Source organism: Barbus barbus, assembly GCF_936440315.1.
Source record: "Barbus barbus genome assembly, chromosome: 45".
Lineage (NCBI taxonomy): Eukaryota > Metazoa > Chordata > Actinopteri > Cypriniformes > Cyprinidae > Barbus > Barbus barbus.
Genome location: NC_136723.1, coordinates 10,512,443 through 10,534,688, shown reverse-complemented (window position 1 = coordinate 10,534,688; position 22,246 = coordinate 10,512,443). Strand labels below are relative to the sequence as shown.

At 37.4% G+C, this 22,246-nt stretch overlaps 2 protein-coding genes across 3 annotated transcripts in view; both read right to left on the bottom strand.

Moving 5' to 3' along the window:
• Positions 1-1,430: 1,430 nt before the first annotated feature.
• LOC306864424 (nectin-3-like) lies at positions 1,431-12,006 on the bottom strand (the record flags this gene model as incomplete). Its single annotated transcript, XM_079408434.1, has 4 exons — positions 1,431-1,540; positions 1,710-1,991; positions 2,286-2,606; positions 11,811-12,006. The coding sequence occupies 4 exons, from the start codon at positions 12,004-12,006 to the stop codon at positions 1,431-1,433; spliced, it is 909 nt and encodes a 302-aa protein (XP_079264560.1).
• Positions 10,786-22,246, bottom strand: part of LOC306863878 (HMG box transcription factor BBX-like) — a 30,624-nt gene continuing 19,163 nt past the window's right edge. For both annotated transcript variants that reach the window (XM_079407451.1, XM_079407452.1), the window contains exons 11-17: positions 20,399-21,278; positions 19,848-19,986; positions 17,396-17,544; positions 17,127-17,216; positions 16,553-16,744; positions 12,255-12,450; positions 10,786-12,175 (exon numbers count right to left, since the gene is read on the bottom strand). In XM_079407451.1, coding sequence (XP_079263577.1) covers positions 12,094-12,175; positions 12,255-12,450; positions 16,553-16,744; positions 17,127-17,216; positions 17,396-17,544; positions 19,848-19,986; positions 20,399-21,278 — 1,728 coding nt within the window. In that variant the 3' untranslated portion in view covers positions 10,786-12,093. The remainder of the gene's footprint in view (positions 12,176-12,254; positions 12,451-16,552; positions 16,745-17,126; positions 17,217-17,395; positions 17,545-19,847; positions 19,987-20,398; positions 21,279-22,246) is intronic.

The following is a 22,246-nucleotide window of genomic DNA, read 5'->3' as shown; positions in this document are numbered from 1 at the left end:
CTTGAATGAAATCTTTTTAAATGGTTGGTATTTGATGGCTTAGAGGAAATAGAAATAAAGAGTACTGGTAACATTTTTAAAAATGCATTTTATTTTTAAACATGAAGGTTTATAAGAACATGGAGTCTGTTTTTCAGAGGTTCTGCTTTCCTCGTAAAAGCATTCATGAAAGGGAGACCACAGAATTTCACAATCCTCCTACTACAGAGAAAAGCGTCATGGCCTTAATGTTTTGAGAGGGCACCAGGGACAGTCTAGTGGTGTAATTTTAGTTTAGTATGTAAGGGGACCAGGGTTGTAATAAACCAAGCAAAGTGAACTGAACTTGACAGCCAATGGATTTTTATTGTATAGAGGTAAACAAAACAGTTTTCACATTTTGATAACTTTTTTATTTTAAGATAAAACTTTAAATTATCACTGTGATAATTACCACTACATCCAATTATTTACTTTTAAAAACCTAAGCTAATACTGTCACTGTATTCTGTGGTCCATTGTGCGTCTTATAATGATGGATTAAAACTCGTTGCTTTGCAGAACTGAAAGGATAAAATGCAGTTTATCTTCATGTTTTGTGAATCAGATGCTGTTCATGCTGCTGTACTGAAGGACACGACTGGGCCAAACAAAAGATGCTGACATTTAAATGGATATATGATAAAGATCTGAATAAATACAACTCTTCTGTAGTCTGACAAATTAATATATTGTTAAAAAAATAAATGACGCTCCCAAACACAAAATATTCTGTTCTGTATAACTAAAAATTGTATCAAAATGGTGATGAATTTGCAGCACTAAAGTATTATCTACAATAATCATAGAATGTATTAACGGTAAAAAGGATTAATGGGCTTCTTCAAAAGGATAGTTCACACAAAAATGAAAATTATGTCATCAGATTTGCAACATTAAGGAAATAATAACAATTTTCATTTTTTGGAACTATCCCTTTAAATGAGGCAGGACACTATATTTAGAGCACCAAGTCATATGACACCTTCAGCTTTCATTTTAATAAACAATCTTGGTTTTATGCAATTGTTGGACAAGAAAATTCTTTGTATATTAGATACTTATTTAGAAGTATTTTGATCTTAACAGCACAGTCAAGGAAAATTAGCTTACATTAAAGTTCTAGAAAACAAACAAACAAAAAAAAAACACAGCCATTTCTAAGAAAGCGTAGTCCAAAGTTTTTTATATATATATTACAGCTTGTTTACTCTTCTAAAGCTCTCAAGTTGAGGGCAGCAGGTCAGACTCTGCAGGATGACACAAGTCTTTACAGACACTAAATCAAATCAAATTAAAACTGGACTAGAGATTCTAAACAAATCACACACACGTTATTTCTGCCATAGAAAAGCATAATTTATATATATATATATATATATATAATTATATTTTATGTTATTTAAATATAATTAGGAGGTCTTATGTTTGGACACGCAGAACAGTGTCCAGATGAAAACAATGCAGATGATGAAGAAGCTGAAAATGGCCATGCAAACAACTGGAAAGTTCTGTTCGAAGTCTGGATAAAGATAAATCTCAGGTTAGTTGAAATTTTTTTTTTTATAATTATTAAATAATTTTAATTAATTTCCTTGGAAAGTTTAAAGGCCACTGAACAGCATTGCTGAACTGGTACACTTCACTCTAGTTTGTCCTGGTTAAAGTGATAGGTAGTTAAAATGACCCACCTTTGTCAGATTCTCTCTGTGAGGGCAGTTGTAAACTTCTTTGGATTCGGTTGTCTGAGTAGCTGGCGTAACAGGTGATTGTGTCTCCGTCACTCCAGTCAGGTTTACACAGACGCAGCTCACTGTTCATGGCACAAGATGTGAATGGATGAAGTGACCCATGACCCTCTCGACCCCAGGTGAAGTTCACCTGCTCAGGCGTCAGACCCTCCAGAGAGCAGAGCAGATGGACACAGGTGTCATTACTGCTGTTCAGTTTCTGCAGAGACAGATGTGGACGAACTGCAGCGGAGGGAGATGAACAACACCAGCATGAGCTCAGGTATTCAGTGACTTGGTTAACGTTACTACAATACTATTGCACATACGGACTTCTTGGTGATGGTCAACAACAATCAGACATTTCAAAGAAAAAATTATGAAAGTTACAACCACCTTCAACTTGGAGTATTAGAGATGAGCTTTTGTCCAATGATGGTGGTGGTATTAATTAAATCTTCTTGTTTTACAGATGTAATTACCTAGCCTACAAGAAGTAAACACTTAAAAAAGTAATAATTTATGAATGACACTCACCTGCAACTTGGAGTGACACATTTGTGGTGTTGTCTACTGAAGGTGGTAGAATTATTCTTGTTGTTTTACAGCTGTAATGACCAGAGTCACTGAGCTGAACATTTTCTATACTTAGTGTAAAAGACCTTCTGTTGAATTTGAAACGAGGAATGCAGTCTCCAGTGAGAGATCCAGTAATGATATGAATATTCAATTTACAAATAGCAGTGCTGCTTGTATTATGTTTTGTCCACTCTACAGAAACTAGTTGACTGTCATTAGGGGGTGAGTGACAGGGCAGATTGACAGTTTCTCCTTCAACTGCTCTGAAAACAAACCCACCTATGAAGTGAAATTAAAACAATTAAACCAACATTTAAATTAGCAAATTATGTTGAAAGTTATTCAACAAAATGTATTTAAATGCAGCTAAAATAAATTGACTGCAACCACTTACCTTAAAATAAATGGTAAATTCAATGATTCATTTTTTTCAGTGTAACTGAAAATACATTCTAGTAGTTATTTCTTGCTTTCATCAAGCACAATCTTAGTACACTACAAATTAATTTGTAAAATACTATACTTTTTACAAATGCATTTGGGGAAGGATGAAATATATATATTCATCTTTAAGACAGTAAACTGGCTTAATTCCATCTACAACATGTTTGAAACTTGTTAAATGTGATTTTCACACACATAAAATAACTGGACGAAACCTTTGAAAGAGGACGCCACTTCATAACCCCAATGACATGTCCATGCTCACTCAGCCCAACAACTAGGGATGAATGAAGCTCCTCATCTTATGATCCTGTAGCTGTATGAAGGCCATATAATGTATGTCTGTGGGGATTGTTTGTATGTTGTCATATTTAAGTAAACAAGGACGCTGTATGAGCTCTCACCTAAGATTATGGCACAAGAGACAATATCACATTGATATTTGTTTGTTCCTAAACCCCTTAAAAGTGTCTTAGGTATTTTAATAATGCGATTTTAACATCGGCCTAAATATAGGCTACAGTATGTTCAGTGAAGGGGGCTCGATAAGTCAGTCTCTCCTCACCTTATACTTTCATGAGCTCTGAAATTCACCAACAATCGGTTTTGCTATACTTTTGCTAAACATCTGAACTCGGTAGAGTGCACACTATTGGGAATCTGTTGCAGATTTGGTAAATGTTTCAGAAGAAACCTTTAGAGTCTAGAAACTCATTGCAGCTAAAGACACAAGTCTCACAATGCATTTCAAATATGAGAATAAGGAAATTATTTTAAGATGATGCTGTGTACATTTATTAATGTTTTTTAAGATGAGACTTTCTTTTTGGGCAAACCAAAGAAAATGTGAGGTAAGAAATGAAACATCCAGTATGTTTCTGCTAACAGGTGCTGCAAGGGCAGTTTCCAAGCACAACTTTTGCCTACAGCACAAATGTTACAACGGGGGATTCGCAAATAAAACAATTTAATTAGTTAAATATTGAAATAATACTTCAGTAATTTATTTTAGTTGAATCCTCTGTTGACCTGTTATGATTAAATGTACAATACAATACACTATATTTAAGTTCCACTTGTTGAGTATAAAAATAGTATAGATAAAAAGAAATGTCTTGAGTTGCAAATAATTATAATAATAATTCATAATGATGCAGTACTTTGTATAGCCTAGTTATGAACTTTACCTTTCCAATAATTTAACCACACTTCAAATAGTGCTTTTCACAATTTTGCATGCAGCTTTTCATGTGACCCTGGACCAAAAAAACAGTCTTACGTAGCACGGGTACATTTCAATAGCCAAAAATATATTGTATGGGTCAAAATTATCGATTTAGGATAGGATGATTTAGGTCAAAATTCATTAGGATTTTAAATAAAGATCATGTTCCATGAAGATGTTTTGTAAATTTCCTATATATATATATATATATATATATATATATATAAACTTAATTTTAATTTGTAATATGCATAGCTAAGGACTTAATTTGGACAAGCTTATTTATTCATCTTTCAGATTATGTATAAATCTCAATAAAAAAAAAAATTGACCCTTATGACTGAGGCGAACAATCGTTTTGCACTCGTTGTGAAAGCACAGTTCATCGGCGATTCGCCTCGCTTTTTCGTATCGCGCTCAGTGTGGAAAAGCCTTTATGACTGGTTTTGTGGCCCATGGAAAGTAAGTAGTAACAAGAAAGTACTAACAAAAGTAAAGATATGTAAACAACATATAGCCTAGTCATGGATTTGAAATGGTTGAGAGAAATTCACAAACTTGATCCGAAGGTTCCAATGCACCTGTACCAACAAACTTTTTTCCATGAATGGTTCTTTAATGTCCTGTACGGACAACGACAACGCTGCATTTGGAAATGTGGACTGCAGGCCTTTGGTGTATGGTGGCCGAACGCACTGCAACTTCAGAAAACACATGCAAATTGAAAAAGCACCAGCAGATCAAGAAAACATCTTCATCAATTTGACAGCAGGTGCTGCAAATGTTTACAACAAACAAATAAAGAAACGCACTGAAAATGCTCACAACACAACCAAATAAAGAATTGTATTTGCAGTGCGTTTCTTTATTTGGTTGTGTTGTGAGCATTTGCAGCTTGTGTGTTGTCATATTGAGGAAGTTGTTTTCTTAATTTGCAGGTGTTTTTTTTCTAGGGCGTTGATCTCTCCATACTTTGGGCTGTCAAAATATTATGAATTATTAAACAAATTATTAAAATGATCCTGACCAGCCCTCAAAACTACAAAAAAAGTTAAAATGTCAAATAAATTCAGAGTTAACTACATGAAAAGTAACAAAATGTATTAAAATAATTTCAATTAATAGTCTATGTCACATATAAATCCGCAGCGTACTGCAAGACCGCCAAAATTTACATTTTAAAGTCACTAAAAGTAAGGGTTAGTATGATTATTCGTACAATATTAATGTATGTTCAACACTCTTATAGTGTAATTGAATTGCAATTGTAATGTCACTAAAATACATCTGAAGTTTTGCATTTCAAAAATTAAATAAAAAAGTGGATATTTAAAGTGTACTATAAGTATACTTGAAATAGTTCCACTTTAGCACAAACAAGTATATTTATTACAACTTTAGTTGAACTTCAGCCCTGCTTTGGCACAACTAAAATGCATTTAGTACATAATTAGTTGTTCTAATTTAACAGACTGTAAGTATACCAAGTTATAGTGTGCCACAAATATATTTAGTTATACTAAAGTACATATGAATAAATTGCACTTAAGTATATAATTTTTTCACTAGGGAAATTTATTTTCATAATCACAAAATAAATACATTTACTTACCCTCACATAAACACAGTCTGAAGCTCAAGATAATAAGAATCAGGTGGTGAACAGCTAGTGAAGATATCATTGTAATCTCTGCATGCGAAGTCTGTACTTAGTCCTAAACGTCTAACATGTTAACTGACAACGACTGAAGGCGGTACCTGTATATCATGTGCATTACCACTGCATAGCCTAAATGAACCACAGAACCTCGGTTCACTTTTTTTTTTTTTTTTACATTAGGGCCTAAAAATTGGAACCATGATTACTGATAACAATAATAAAAATTATTAATTGTATCATTGTTATATTGTTGTTATTATGACTTATTTACAGCCTCCAAAATCAATACAGTATAATCATTGAATTATTACATTTAATAATAATACATTTCTTACGAAGTATTAAATAAAAATGAATTTTATTTATATGTTTAAGTTAATTTTATTGCCAGTTTTATCAAATTAAATCCCATTATTATTATTATATATATATTCATATTTTAAATACTTTTTAATGAATAAAAAAAAATAACTACAACTTTAAATGCCAAGTGAGCAATAAAATCTAATAAATAAGTAATGTATTTATTTGTTTGTTTGTAATCAAACATCCATTGTCCAAGCCTACTTTTTCTGATTGAAAGGTATTCTTGTGAGATTAGACCGACCGTGTTTGAGGCTATCAGTGATTTTCATGAACTGAAAGCAAGACAGCAAACAGACATATTCATATGTATGTTACTTTAATAGTTGTTTAAAGAATAACATTTGCGTCAGCAGACAGTGTTATGACAAGACTCAGTGAGAAGGGCAATGGCAAAGGGGTCCCTCTCTACGCAGGGGATCAGTAAGGCAAGGCTGCATCAACAACTGGGCTGTAACAATCAGATCCATACATTGCATCATACAGTACTAGTGACAATATCAGATCAAGCACACAAGTATAAACTTCTTAGAGGAATCAAGAACAGGATCTCGGGTAAGCGTTTAAAAAGACGGCACCACAACTGCATCTAAAGCCATGAACGTACATTCTTGTACAGAGCAGAGAAAATCTTCATCGTTGACAGGGTGCATATTCAAGGTTATTAAGACTCGAAACGAGTAGAGAAGGTGAAACATGGAAAGGTTTGGCAACTGATATCTGTGATGTGTGCTATTGCATGTTTCGGGTCTAAACGCATAAAAGTGAAAGATATTTGATGTCAGATATGATGGTGGCAGTTGCACTGCACACATCGGAGGTCAGGGTTTGTGTCTCGAGGATGACTGGAAGTTTTTAAAAATTATTCACGTAAGGAAGCAGCCTAGAATTCCACCATATAAAGCCACCGCATACAGAAAGACTGGATTGGAATTAGAAAAATACAGGTACAAAATCCATTACATTCAAGAGGCAATCTAGCACAAAAGGGTAATATCATAATCTTTATAGCTAATATAGGAATTTCTGTTTCATAGAGGCAATTTGCTAAGAGGCATCTTCTAAATAGAAAAAAGAGGGGTGAATGTCATGACGGGGCATCATGGGATGGGATCAGATTCTAAAGATGCATCATGCGGGGACTTTCAGATAAGCTGTGTTATCATTCAACGCATTATAATTCTCGCTAGCAATGACAAATTGTTAAAATATACATATTTCCCCCTCTGGATATGCAGGGGTCACGAAAGAATGACAATCATGAGGGGACACTGGCGAGATGGGATCGATCTTTAGGGGTAATTCACACAAAAATTTGATTCCTGCACCATTTATGCAGCCTTTAACTTTCTTGTGTAAAACAACGAAAAAAGAGACATTTTGAAGAATGTCCATGCTGCATTTTTCCATACGCCAAAAAGCACAATAAAAGTATGCAGTAATGACCAAAATATTTGTCTTTTCTCCACACAAAACTATTTTATGGCTTCAAAGGACTTGAGTTGGAGTCACGTGAAACACTTTTATGGTGTTTTTGTGCAGCATGAACATTTTTATAAACATCTTTCCATGAAATCATGCAAATACTGTAACATGAGGATGAGCACGATGACAGAATCGTCATTTTTGGGTGAACTGTCCCTTTAAGAATGTGATGTTTTGGTATGGGTTTAAGGTGCAAATATTGTCTTTCTAAAATAGTTATTAAAAAGGTGTCAATATTTTGCACACCACTCTCACTGCAGGTTAATTCAGAGGAAAAACCATCAGAAAAGATTAGAAGAATTAGTTGTGCTGATAAAATACATTTGAAACCTGAAGACGGATCCGCTGGCTAAGCTCAGCGGAATAAAGCCTGGCTCTCTGCATCATGAAATTTCCCTTACAGACTATTTTCGCTTTTCTTTGGCAAATGTCTGAGAGAATGACGTGTGTACAACACGTCTCCTGATTGCCGGGAAGAACTAAAATTACGTCTGAGGCGCATTACGCGTGAGGGAAGACGTCTTACGGTAACTTCTTGTGTGAAAAACATAATTTTAAGTTGCGCTCAAATTAGCAAAATTTACAGTCAATTTCGTACAAATGTACAAAGCAGAATTCACACAGAAACCGTTTTTAAACCAAGCAAATTTGTTTGTGAATTTGTTTAGGGAACGTTTTCGCCTTCACGCAAAACTCCAGATCGTACGGATTCCTATTTAAATGACTAGAGTTCACTTGCGAATTTTTTTCCGCTGAGAAACGGTAAATGTGACTGCATTTTTAGTCAGGGTGGACGAAGTTGAATTTTACGCAAGGATTTTTTGTCAAAATGAACCATGGCGCCCACTCTAACTAATGCTGAAGAAGGGATCATTTACAGTTAGATCACTGATTGATACAATTCAGATCGTCCATAATGACAATCAACTGATTCAAAACAGCTGATCATAACATTCATAACATCATAATTCATAACATTTTTACCCTACTATAACTTTTAAAGTTTCATAAGCGGGGCCATCCAGGTGATTTATAAAATTAGCTTAATAAAATCACACTTATAAAAGTGATTAGGTCCTGATTTTTCAGGTAAACATCATCAGTATGTCTCACGACTGCCTCAGGCACAATTTCAGCCTACAAGCTTTCTATTACTTAAAATACACTGAGGTTTAAACCCTTGGCTTGGAATAAATGCCTCTATTGTATAAATAACAATAATATGGGGAACATTCAGACACAGATCTCGCATCCCACCACGCACGCCAGACGTAGGCCAATGTGGTTGTCTCGCACGTCCACAAGCAGTAACTAATCGTCTAGAGGCGGTGCATTCTTTATCAGTGCCTGTTGGCTTAACAAGTAAGCATAGGTATATATATATTTATATATACACACAGATATTTGTATATGAGCTTTTGACAACAGTCTCGATCCAGTACAGCACACCTCAGGAAAGGCTGAGGTTTCTAAACAAAATGTTACGAACGAAGCGAGGAAAAACAGCGCCCTATAGAAGGTGTTCTAAGGAGAACAAATTAAATACAGTATTTCGAAGAAGTACAAAAAAACCTTATTAGTTATAAGTTCATAAATTCACAGACATTATCATTTATAGAAGAAAAATCGAAGCAAAACAAACAAAAGAACATCAATCGTCTTATTAAAAAGGAAAAAGCTTGACAGTGAAAGAGTGTGCGGCTTTGAAACCTGTGATCTGGCTTATAGCATTCCTTCATTTATCTAATCTAGGCTCCCTATGACCTCAGGAGGGTTTCAGGAAGCAGAGTCTGAGGTTCGAACCAGCCCAAGAACCCAGGGAGCTGGTGTGCACAGCAAAAATCAGTTTCGAAGTAGAAATGTTTTCCAGTAATATACCCAAACATCCTTAAAACAACATTCAATTACTTGAGAAGCAAAACTGTGCAAGAATAAATTGAACAAATCAGTTCTTGAATGAATCCGTTAAGCAGAGGAATCATTTACATGTTCCTTTCTCCAATTTGTAGGCACTCACATTTTAATAAAGACTTGTTTTGATCGTGAACAACACTGTGGTTTTTAAAGATTCGGTTAAGTACAGTAAATGATTCAGAGCTTCCTCATAGCTCCCAAAATGACATTTGCTAGACAAAACTTACTGGCATAATTACGCAACCTGCAGAAAAGCTCTCTGAACGAATCGATGAAGAATCATTTTTAGTAAAATCACTCAAAAACATGTATTCACTTAAATCAAAACCCCATCACTTATCTTGAATTAATCTTATTTGTCTTACTTTTTCAGTCATGTGGTTTTTGTTTTTGAAAAAGGGAATTTGCTTCTCAAATAAGCTGATCTTGTTTGAAGAATTTTTTAGATATGTTCACGAGACAAACATACTAAGAACATGATTTTTTGCAACGTGTCATTGAGACACAGCACACAATCTGGTTTGAAGATCAGAACATGACCCTGTAAGAGTCTGACTCACAAGTGTCTAAAACACAGGATGTGCACGTCGCAGGAGAACATGCTATGCTGGCTCCCACAATTCAAGGTGTCTGTGTGTGTGTGTCTGTGTGAGAGAGAGAGAGAGAGAGAGAGAGAAAAACACCTTTCTCTTCTATGTCAATCCCTGCTTTCTTTTCCTCTCAAACTCTCTCCCACCGTGTGCTTGGAGGAATGGACAGAATCAGCAAAACTATGAGCTGGAATGGCTTCTACAGCCTCAGGTACAGGAAAAAAAAAAAGAGGGCTGAGTATCTCAGTGATGATACAAAAGCTAATTTGAGACTAAAATAAAAATAAAACTTACTATTATAACGAAAGCCAAAGACAACTAAAAGCATTGTCTACGGTAGCTAAAAATTAGTGCAGTGTCTATTATTAAACTATATTAGAGAGGAGTAGCACTCTTTTGGATTAGCCAGCAAGACGCTGCACACTGCAGTAAGGTCAAGTATTGACATAAAATGCATTTTTTCGTTCAAGTATCGCCATACTGCTCTGATAATGAACTCATTGATAGCCGTACATGTCAGAGAAGAGCGCGTTGATAACAGTGACAGGGTGTCAGGTTCAACTGACTTTCCATCGGGTGATTTAGTCAGAAACTCGTAGGCAGGGTCTAAAATTAACTCTTTTCAAACTGCTAACAGTTAATTAATTTAAAAACAAAAAAGTGACAACCAGAAATATGTATTATTTCTGATTATTTCACAAAAAAATGTATATGAAATGTTATTTTTTTTAGAATATACATTACCGTTCAAAAGTGGTCAATAAGTTTTTTTTTTTTGAAAGAAATTAATACTTTTATTCAGCATAGATGCATTAAACTGATCAATAGAGACAGTAACATTTATGATGTTACAAAACATTCCTATTTCAAATAAATGCTGTTCTTTTAAACTTTCTACTAAAAGAAACCTGAAAAAGTATCAATCAAAAATATTAAGCAGCACAACTGTTTTCAACATTGATAATAAGAAATATTTCTTAAGCACCAAATCAGCATATTAGAATGATTTCTGAAGGATCACGTGACACTGAAAACTGAGTAATGATGCTGAAAACTCAGCTTAGCCATTACAGGAATAAATTACATTTTAAAATAGAAAATAAATATTTGACAATATTACTGTTTTTACTGTATTTCTGATTAAATAAATAAAACACTGGTGATCATAAGAGACTTCTTTCAAAAACATTATTACAGATCCCAGTCTTTTGAACGGTAATGTAAATTAATATAATCAAATATTCAATGCTTTGCAAGTGTTAATTTTGGACCCTGCTTATTGACTGCAGCGCAGCTTGCGCAAACATCTGGCTTCCCCCCCCCCCCCCCCCCCCCCCCGACACATCGCTGCTCTCTGTGTGTGGAAAACAGGTGGTTTATCTCTGAACAACTGTCATCTACAGAGGCACCGGACACATTGAGGGTCATTGCTTGAAAGAAAGAGGCATCTAGGCATCAACTGTGCATTATGAAGGTGAAGGTGGTGCTTCTGTGCAGAGAACAAATCTGAACAGGTTTTTGAGGTATGAGGCTGAGCTTAAGCAGTCTGAAAACACTCATTCTCTCTCTCTTCGTAAGATTCAGAGCAAGAAAGGGGACAGGAAGCCACAAAACGTTCCTCTGACCGAGAGAAGGTGTACGCTGATGTGTGAAAAAGACGTTTGTGCAATGAAGCTGACCAGGAACAGAAACGTAAAGACAGAGAAAGACAGAGAGGGAGTACTTGCTTCAAATGCACTTTTTGTAGGCAAAACTTGACCTTAAATAGTAGCCATTTCTTGCAGATTGTAAAGTCTGATAACTGGTCCGGAGCCACCAGAGGAAACAGGCGTAGGGACCAGAATTGGCTCCCTCAGGGCCCTGAGGGGGTGAGAGGGAGGGAGGGAGGATGGGGTTGGGTGTAAGGTGAAAGCTTCTGGGATAAAACATCTTCATCCGGCTCAGAGCTTCCCTCATCCCTTTCCAGTCTCTCTCGCTCTCGCTCTTTCCCCCCGGCATCTGAGGCCGAGGGTCAAGAATAAGGCCCCAGCATGTCCTTACATAAGCCCAGTCCAGACTAAACCCATCCCAGGCCAGGCTGAGGCCTCACTGGTCCGCACAGGAAATCAGCACAGGAGCCATGTCCTTCACTTGACCTTCAGTGGCGATGCTCACAGCACGCTGGGCTCTGGAACAAACACAAAGGTGTTTATTATCAACAGACACACACCATCATGGCCAAGAGATTGATGGGTTTCCCTATTTACCTGTGCACATTCTCCATGGCTGCAACCTCTGCCAGAGCAGCCAAGCTGAAGAAGGCCGGGAGGCCACCGGACGCATCCGTCACGTCCGCTTCCGCTGATTTGGGGTCATTGTAGCAGACCCCCCTATTGCATAATGTCTCTTGAGTGAATGGCTTTTCATCCTGATTCTTGGTCTGATCCTTGGACTTGTCTTCTGCTGTAATAGAGAGTAATAAAAGAATTTTAGACTTTTCAGCAATGTTTTTTATTGGCAGGACAGCAGAGATGAACAATCTAAATGTTTTTTAAGTGATGGTTACTCACATGATATAAAAATCCAGTCATATCACTGGCTAAAAAAAATACGTATTTTATTCTACATGAGACAGATCCGCCATGTTGAAATGACAGCTTAATGTGGTTTATTTTATCTTAGTACCTTTTTGTTGGTGGCCACTTTTGGTTGCGGTATACAAAGGTAACAAATATATCTGTGAATAGTGCATCTCTAGAGTGGCAAGTGGCATCAGTGGCTATTTTTACTTGATGCATCTGTGTTTCTGTAAATTCAATCTACACTGTTGTTTTTTCTTTTGGTAGATTGGTAGGTTTAGGGGTGGGGATGGGTGGGTTTAGGGATCAGGGGGTGGAGACGGGTAGGTTCAGGTATATGTAAGGTGGGGGGAGTTGGATCTAGATCCAACCACGCCCCCTGGATCTTGTGTTCTGCAGTGAGGACCATCTCCGTAGTTTGCCCACCTCTGCAGATTCGTATCATTTTTAAAAATCCCTCGCGGGCCGCCACAGGAGTGATAGCGGGCCATAGTTTGGACACCCCTGATATATATATATATATACACACATTTAATAGAAATGTATATTTTTGTTTTAATATTATAATGTTTTTTCTTGTCATAATATATATATATACAGTGCCCTCCAAAAGTATTTGAACAGTAAGGCCAATTCTTTTATTTTTTGCTGTAGACTGAAAACATTTGGGTTTGACATCAAAAGATGAATATGAGATGAGAGATTAACATTTCAGCTTTTATTTACAGGTATTTTCATCTGGATCTGATACACAACTTAGAAGATAGCACCCACCCATTTTTCATGTTACCAAAAGTATTGGAACAGATAGAATTAACATAGATTAAAGTGAAAAAGACTTAATATTTAGTTGCAAATCCTTTACTTTCAATAACTGCATCAAGCCTGTGACCCATTGACATCACCAAACTTTTGCGTTCTTCTTTTGTGATGCTTTTCCAGGCTTTCACCACAGCCTCTTTCAGTTTTGGGGGGTTACTCCCTTCAGTCTCTTCTTTAGCAGGTAAAATGCATACTCTACAGGGTTTAAGTGTGGAGATTGACTTGGCCAGTCTAAAACCTTCCACTTCTTGCCCCTGATGAACTCCTTTGTTGTTTTGGCACTATGTTTTGGGTCATTATCTTGCTGCATGATGAAGGATCTCCCAATCAGTTTGGTTGCATCTTTCTGTAAATTGTCAGACAAAATATTTCTGTAGACTTCTGAGTTAATTTTGCTGCTGCCATCATGTTACATCATTAATGAAGATTAATGAGCCTGTCCCAGAAGAAGCGATGGATGCCCAAGCCATTACATTACTTGTATAATGTGTACTATAATGTACACCTGTGTACACTGTGCTTCAGATGAGCTTGTATGTTTGGGATCATGAGCAGATCCTTTCTTTCTCCAAACTTTAGGCTAAACTCAGTCCATAAAACCTTTTCCCAGAATTTTTGAGGCTCGTCTCCTATTCTTCTTGCTAATGAATGGTTTGCATCTTCTGGTGTAGCCTCTGTACTTGTGATCATGAAGTCTTCTGCGAACAGTAGATTGTGATACCTTCACTCCTGCCCTCTGGAGGTTGTTGCTGATGTCACTAACAGTTGTTTTAGGGTCTTTCTTTACAGCTGTCACAATGTTTCTGTCATCAACTGCAGATGTTTTCCTTGATCTACCCGTTTGAGGTGTGTTACTTAGTACACCAGTGGTTTCTTTGTTCCTCAGGAGATTCCAAATGGTTGTACTTGCTATTGCAGTGTTTGTGCAATGGTTTGATTGATTTTTTTATCTTCTCTCAGCTTCACAATTGCTTGTTTTTCACCCATAGATACCTCTCTGGTTTTCATGTTGGTTACACGTCTAACTAACTATAAATGCAGTCTGCACGGATCTGAAACTGAGCGCAGACATTCAGTGCTATTTATTGTTTGAATAATCAATTAATAGGACACACCAGGGCAACAAAACACACCTGTGCGTCACATGTTCCAATACTTTTGGTAACATGAAAAATGGGTGGGTTCAAACAAAAGGTGATATCTTCTAAGTTGTGTATCAGATCCAGATGAAATACCTGTAAATAAAAGCTGAAATGTTAATCTCTCATCTCATATTCATCTTTTGATGTCAAACCCAAATGTTTACAGTCTACAGCAAAAATAAAGGAATTGGCCTTACTGTTCCAATACTTTTGGAGGGCACTGTATATACACACATGTATATATATATATATATATATATATATATATATATATATATATATACACATACACATTACATTTACATTAAGTCATTTAGCAGATGAAGTGATATGTAAGCGACTTACAAATGAGGACAATGGAAGCAATCAAAATCAACAAAAGAGCAATGTTTGCAAGTGCTATAACAAGTCTCAGTTAGCTTTATGCAGTACATGTAGCAAGTATATATATACACTCACCGACCACTTTATTAGGTACACCTGTTCAATTGCTTGGTAACACAAAATGCTAATCAGCCAATCACATGGCAGCAACTCAATGCATTTAGGCATCTAGATGTGGTGAAGATGACTTGCTGAAGTTCAAACCGAGCATCAGAATTGGGAAGAAAGGGGATTTAAGTGACTTTGAACGTGGAATGGTTGTTGGTGCCAGACGGGCTGGTCTAAGTATTTCAAAAACTGCTGATCTACTGGGGTTTTCACGCACAACCATCTCTAGGGTTTACAGAGAATGGTTTGAAAAAGAGAAAATATCCAGTGAGCGGCAACTGTGTGGACGAAAATGTCTTGTTGATGTCAGAGGTCAGAGGAGAATGGGCAGACTGGTTAGAGATGATATAAAGGCAACAGTAACTCAAATAACCACTCGTTAAAACCAAGGTATGCAGAATACCATCTCTGAACGCACAACACGTTGAACCCTGAAGCAGATGGGCAGCAGAAGACCACACCAGGTGCCGCTCCTGTCAGCTAAGAACAGGAAACGGAGGCTACAATTCGCACAGGCTCACCAAAATTGGACAATAGAAGATTGGAAAAACGTTGCCTGGTCTGATGAGTCTTGATTTCTGCTGCGACATTCAGATGGTAGGGTCAGAATTTGGCGTAAAGAACATGAAAGCATGGATCCATCCTGCCTTGTCTCAACGGTTCAGGCTGGTGGTGTAATGGTGTGGGGGATATTTTCTTGGCACACTTTGGGCCCCTTAGTACCAATTGAGCATCGTTTAAACGCCACAGCCTACCTGAGTATTGTTGCTGACCATGTCCATCCCTTTATGACTACAGTGTACCCATCTTCTGATGGCTACTTCCAGCAGGATAATGCACCATGTCACAAAGCTTAAATCATCTCAGACTGGTTTCTTGAACATGACAATGAGTTCACTTTACTCAAATGGCCTCCACAGTCACCACATCTCAATCCAATAGAGCACCTTTGGGATGTGGTGGAACGGGAGATTCGCATCATGGATGTGCAGCCGACAAATCTGCAACAACTGCATGATGCTATCATGTCAATATGGACCAAAATCTCTGAGGAATGTTTCCAACACCTTGTTGAATCTATGCCATGAAGAATTAAGGCAGTTCTGAAGGCAAAAGGGGCACCCGGCACTAGCAAGGTGTACCTAATAAAGTGGCCAGTGAGTGTGTATATATATATATATATATATATGTATATGTGTGTGTGTGTGTCAAGTCAAGTCAAGCCACCTTTTTTTATATAGCGCTTTATACAATACTGATTGTGTCAAAGCAGCTTTACAGTGTCAACTGGAAAATAGTTTGTCAATAATGCAAGAGAACAATGACAAAGGGTGATTTTTCCAGCTAAATAAACAAATAGCCAAATAAAAGACACTTAAAAAAAATAATAAAAAAAATTAAAACATCTTAACTTTTGAACAGCAGTGTACAACAAAAGTAGAACATGGGTGTAGAGCGTTTCTGCAAGAAATTATCAGTTTAGAAATCATCAATAAGATGTTTTAACAGGAAACTGTGGGTTCAGCTCACCCTCTGCAGGTGACACTCGGCCATCAGCCGTGCGCACCAAGTGTGTGATTTTACTCTTCCTGGCCTTCCTCTTCTGACTGCCCACAGGTATATCCAGAACCTTCTGGGGTTCAGGAGAGGGAGACACAGACGGACTGCCCGACTTCACCACTGGACTTGATTCTGTACCCACAGGGTCAGTTGGGACGATGTCTAAAGGAGCAGAGGAGGGTCATGTGAAATAAATGTAAAAAATGAGACCTGGAAGGCCCAATGCAGATGTCTGACAATGAATGATGCTTTAGGATTTTATATTGCATTTAACTTGTGCCACTTGTACTACACCACACCAGGTTGCATCAAAAGTATTTACATAACTGTGACTCGTGTGCTCCTTTAAGATAACCAGAGTATACAGTGACCTAGATATGACAGCGTTCCCTGCTATGCGGCAGGAAACATTGAGGCACACTGGGCTAAACCACGGACAAACAACAACCAACACCATGCAAGCACAGTTTCCAGCACTCGTTCACACAGTCTTGCCATCTGAACACAGAATGAAGCTGATATCTAATGGCTGTGGGGGCGTCACCTTTGTCTGCGGCACTGGATTTCTCCTTCCTGTGTTTGTACTTGTTCACTATCTTGTGGAATAAGGTCTTTTTCTGAGATGAAGATGAACCTAATTTCAAGCAATAAAACAGAACAAAAAAACAACAACAACACAGCATGCTATGTTAGGTGGAAGTCATGTCATTCTGAACATGAGATGACTACTTCCTAAGAAAGTAAGCAAATGAGGAAATGAGAGTGGGGGCTAGGAGGATGTGATGTCAGTTTCCATGCATGCAGTGAACTCACCCTTGCAGGATTTGGGCGGTTCAGGAGGGCTGGATGTACTGTTTTTTTTCTTCTTGGTTACCGCCACACTCTTTTTGTCAAAAGTCAGGGGGCTGTACTGCGGTAAACTGTTGAACTTTTTCTCGAACTCCTCCTCAAGCTTTCCTAATCTGTGAGTTTTATACACAGTAAAACATTAGCCGTCTGTGCAAAGTCTGCTCATCTGGATTCAACGTCTGCTAGATAAACTGACTTCAATCTTGCACAATGAAAAATGATGGAATGTTCTTCAAAAATTTTATTCTGCAACAATTTTAGTCTGAAACTATGATGAGAATGGCAAATATGAGTATGATACATGCTTGAAATGTACAAAACTCTTTGAAATTCTTACTTAATTATCAAGCTAACCTAATGCACAGAAATGTTTTAAGTCTTTTTAGACCATTAACAATCTCCAATTAACCTAATAAAAAAAGCAAACCCAAAAGTTAGCCTCAACGTCAAATATACTGATTCAGCTAATATTAATTATATCAATCAATCAATAATCACTGTTGAATCAGGCTGCAACTAATCAATCAAATCACTAAAAATCAAAAATGCTAAAAGTCGACGACAAATTTGTAATTTATTTCATACTAAGTATAGTTCAAAAGTACTTACTAGGGCTGCCCCCTAATAGTCGACTAACTGTTAGTTGACCAGAAGAGGCTTGGTTGACCAAAATTTTTTTAGTTGCTTAGTCACAGGAAAAAAATTTAATTAATTAATTCCACAGGTGATGTCACGCAGTCCGTGTCGGACAGAGGTAATACAGTACATCGGGCAGGACATCCAAACGCTCACTTATCATTCATCGACCTCAAATACGGCGTATCATCTGAAATATGTAAGTATTAGCAACTTTACATGGCCGCTCAATCTAATGTTGAAGCTGAGTAGTGAAACTCCGTGTATATTTGCCTTACAGATAGGAGAGATACAGAGAGAAAAATGTCTACCTTCAAATAACCGATTCAAATATTCTCAGATTATGTAATCCGTGTGAAACATGCACACAGGCGCATCACTACTGCGGAGATGACGAGTCAGTGTCGCCGACTTCATCTCTTAATTCGAAAACAAGAAAGCACTAGGGTGTATCAATAAATTATTAAAATGTAAGTGCAGCCTCCTTACTGTTTTTTCCTGACACATTCATAATCATTAGCTTCTGCGGTGCACTGTGGCAAGCTTTATGCGTGCACTTAAGTGCTTATTAGCTATGTAGGCAATTAAAGGCTTATTACAGTCTAATGATTTAAATGGTTTATTAATAAATGTGCGATTAGTCGACTAATGCTTAAAATGAACGACTACTAGTCGACCAGAAAAATCTTTAGTCGAGGGCAGCCCTAGTACTTACTGACATATCGCTTGAGACTTACTGATATAAAAATTATAATTAAACTTCATTTGGAGTACGACTTGTACACAATGCATATTTCTTAATATTAAATATTTATTAACGACGTTTCGGTCGCATGACCTTCATCAGGAATTTTTCAAACATATCTGAAAAATTCCTGATGAAGGTCATGCAACCGAAACGTCATTAATAAATATTTTGATAACTGTTGCATAGATAGTGTGTGGGATTTGTTTTTTAGTTTTTGATCTGGTCTTTGTCTCCAACGCACCCATCTAGTGCCGTCAGTTTAATTGTTAATTAATATTAAACCTAAAATGTTTTTTAATGAGGATTGTTTGATCTCTGTATAATATCAGTCTTTATATGCAAGATATTTAAAGTGTACCTGAAGTATACTGGCAATAGTTCCACTTAAGCACAATCGAATATACTTCAGTATATCATTAGTTGGACTTCTGCAATACTTTCACAATTAACGTGAATTAAGTACAAAATTAGTTTAGCAGAATTTAAGTATACCAGTTTAGTATACCAAAAGTCCAATTGCAGGGTATTTTTATTTTTATTAAACACGTAAATATGTAAATGTATTTGTAGTATGCTTGGCATGAAATAAATGTATTTCAAATACAATTTTAGAATATTTATTCTTCACTAGGGTGTTTAAGCTGTTCTGTTACTTTTTAATAATAGAAAATTTTAGTTTGTTTTGACAATCTTAAAAACTATTTAAATTGCACTTTTAATTAAATATCAAATACATATGTAATTTATATTTGAAACCCCATGTATAACATACATTCATTATTATATTAAGGTGTTTATATAGCCTTAAATTTGCTTGTTGTTTGAAGCACTGAGCAAGATGTGATTATTATTATTTTTTTATAAAATGCAGAAAATAAAATCTGTTTTTTAGACCTGATTGATCGAGATAAAAAATATTCCATAATAAAAATAGCTGTTAGTTGCAGCCCAAATAAAATAAAGTCCTCTGCAGGAGAAAATTCAATGTTTCCCTGCAGATTCAGTGATGTGATAGGAGGAATTACAGCTCACCCTGGTGTGGTTTCCTCTTTAGACTTCGACTTCTTGAGCTTTTTTGGGTTGCTGGTAGCAGCTTGAGAAAATACCCAGCTCTCGTCATTCCAGCTGCCCTCATGATCGGACACACTTCCCCGCATAGATCCTCTTTTCCCTACAACACAGACCAGACAACCAAACAGCACTTTTTCATTAATTTTAGTGTATATGTGAATTACTTGAGAAAAAGGCCTATTGAGTCTTATTAAGTTAAAATGTAAATGGTATTCAGTATAATATGAAATAAAAAATAAACATCATGATGTTGAAATTGTACTTGAGCATACAAGGGTACAAGGCTTCCTTAGAAAATGCTAGAAAGCACAACCTAATATATTTTTGTGTTATTGGCATATTTGCAGAATAAGCAGATATAAATGGGGACGTATGGTTTTCCATGCTACTATTTGCTCCATATGATCAGTTTGAACTAATGTGTAATGAGTTTAAAATCCAGTCACACAGCACCTATGACAAAATCAACAAACAGGAAAGGAACCTGTGGGAGGTGTGTGTGTGTGCATTACCTCTGTCCACATTTGCTCTCAGTGATGTAAGCATCCCTTCGGAAACCAGAGTTTTATAAAGCGCTCCTTTACAGCTACGCTCTGACTTCCTGGACCCACAGGTCTCTGGCTTAACCTCTTGCTCTTTATCTTCCAGTCTGGTTTGAGGTGGTTTGGTGTCTGTGTCTTTCTCCTCCAGTTCTGTAGGATGAGGAGGAGAGCAGTGTGGTGCCGTATCCTCCATGCCAATATGGGGCTCCACCTTCATGTCTGGCTCATTCTCAAACTCATCTTTAGGGGTCAGAGGAGCTTCCTCAGTTTTCATCTCTACGTCCTGTGGTTTATTGGTCTCTTCATCCCCTTCTTCCTCTTCCTCCGCGTCATCGTCTTTTAACTTCAACTGCTTTTTCGGTTTAGGTTTTGTTTTCTTCTTCACTGCTGGAGATTGGTCCGTTGTGGGGCAGCTCTCACTCCCTGAGGGACGAGCTTTCTTTCTGGGTGTTTCTTCTGAGCCCCAAGCACCTTTTGCTACTGCTTCAATGGTGAACATCACGGTGTCCAGGTCCGACTCAGGCGAGTTTCGCTTCTTCGCCTTTTTGGGCGATGCAGGATTTTCGTCCGCGTCTTTATTTTCTTTCTTCTTTTTCTTCTTCTTCTTCAGCATCTTACACGGGCTGAGATCAGATGGGGTGGTGTCAGTAGGGGAGGACGAGGTGGAGCCGGAGGTAGAGGATGATGAGGATGATAATGATGATGATATGGTGACAGGAAGTTCAGGAGCGTCCACCTGCTCTTCGGTGACTCTGCTACTTGAGCTGTGCTGAGCACAGAGTGAGGAGGAACCACCAGAGGGCTGGGAGGATCGAGCTTCCATCTTTTCAGCCTCAGAGGCCAAACACATCTATACACACACAAGCACAACAGGTTATGGAAAAATGACATATAAGCTGCCTGGAAGTCAACATGAGACTGTGTTCGCAACCAATTTTAATTCAATACTGTGACATATTGCTAAGTGAAACTGGATAAAAAAAGTAGGCCCTTGGATTTTATCCATTAGTAAACGTTTGAATGATGAAATTTTTTAAGTTTCTATATTTTCGCAAATGCAGTTCTTAATTAGTATCTTTATCTTGTTTCAAGTTAAAACATCTAAATATCCTTAAAAAATTTAATTATGAATGCAATCAACATAATCAGCTTTTTCCTGAACATAAATAGCGCTGATTACGTTCCAAAATGGTGGAAGACGGTAACTTGGGGAGAAGAATTGCTGAATAAATTGTTTTCTTTGCGCACAAAAGGAATATTCTGGTAGTTACATAAAATTACGGTTGAACCCCTGATGTCAAGAAAGTGAAAGAAAAGAAAGAAAGAAAGTGACATGACATACGGCCAAGTATGGTGACCCTTACTCGGAATTCGTGCTCTGCATTTATCCCATCCAAAGTGCACACACACAGCAGTGAACACACACCCGGAGCAGTGGGCAGCCATTTATGCTGCGGCGCCTGGGGAGTAATTGGGGGTTCGGTGCCTTGCTCAAGGGCACCTCAGTCGTGGTATTGAGGGTGGAGAGAGCGCTGGACATTCACTCCCCCCACCTACAATCCCTGCCGGCCCGAGACTCGAACCCACAAGCTTTGGATTATGAGTCCGGACCTCTAACCATTAGGCCACGACTTCCCCTAGTCAAATGGACTATTCTACCGATGTCCTTAGTATGTTTCTGTGTGTTGATCGTGGTAATGTCGTTGCTGAGGATGAGAGAACTCTCAGATTCTATCAAAAATATCTTAATTTGTGTTTGGAAGATGAACGAAGGGTTATGGGTTTGGAGCGACATGAGGGTGAGTAATTAATGCCAGA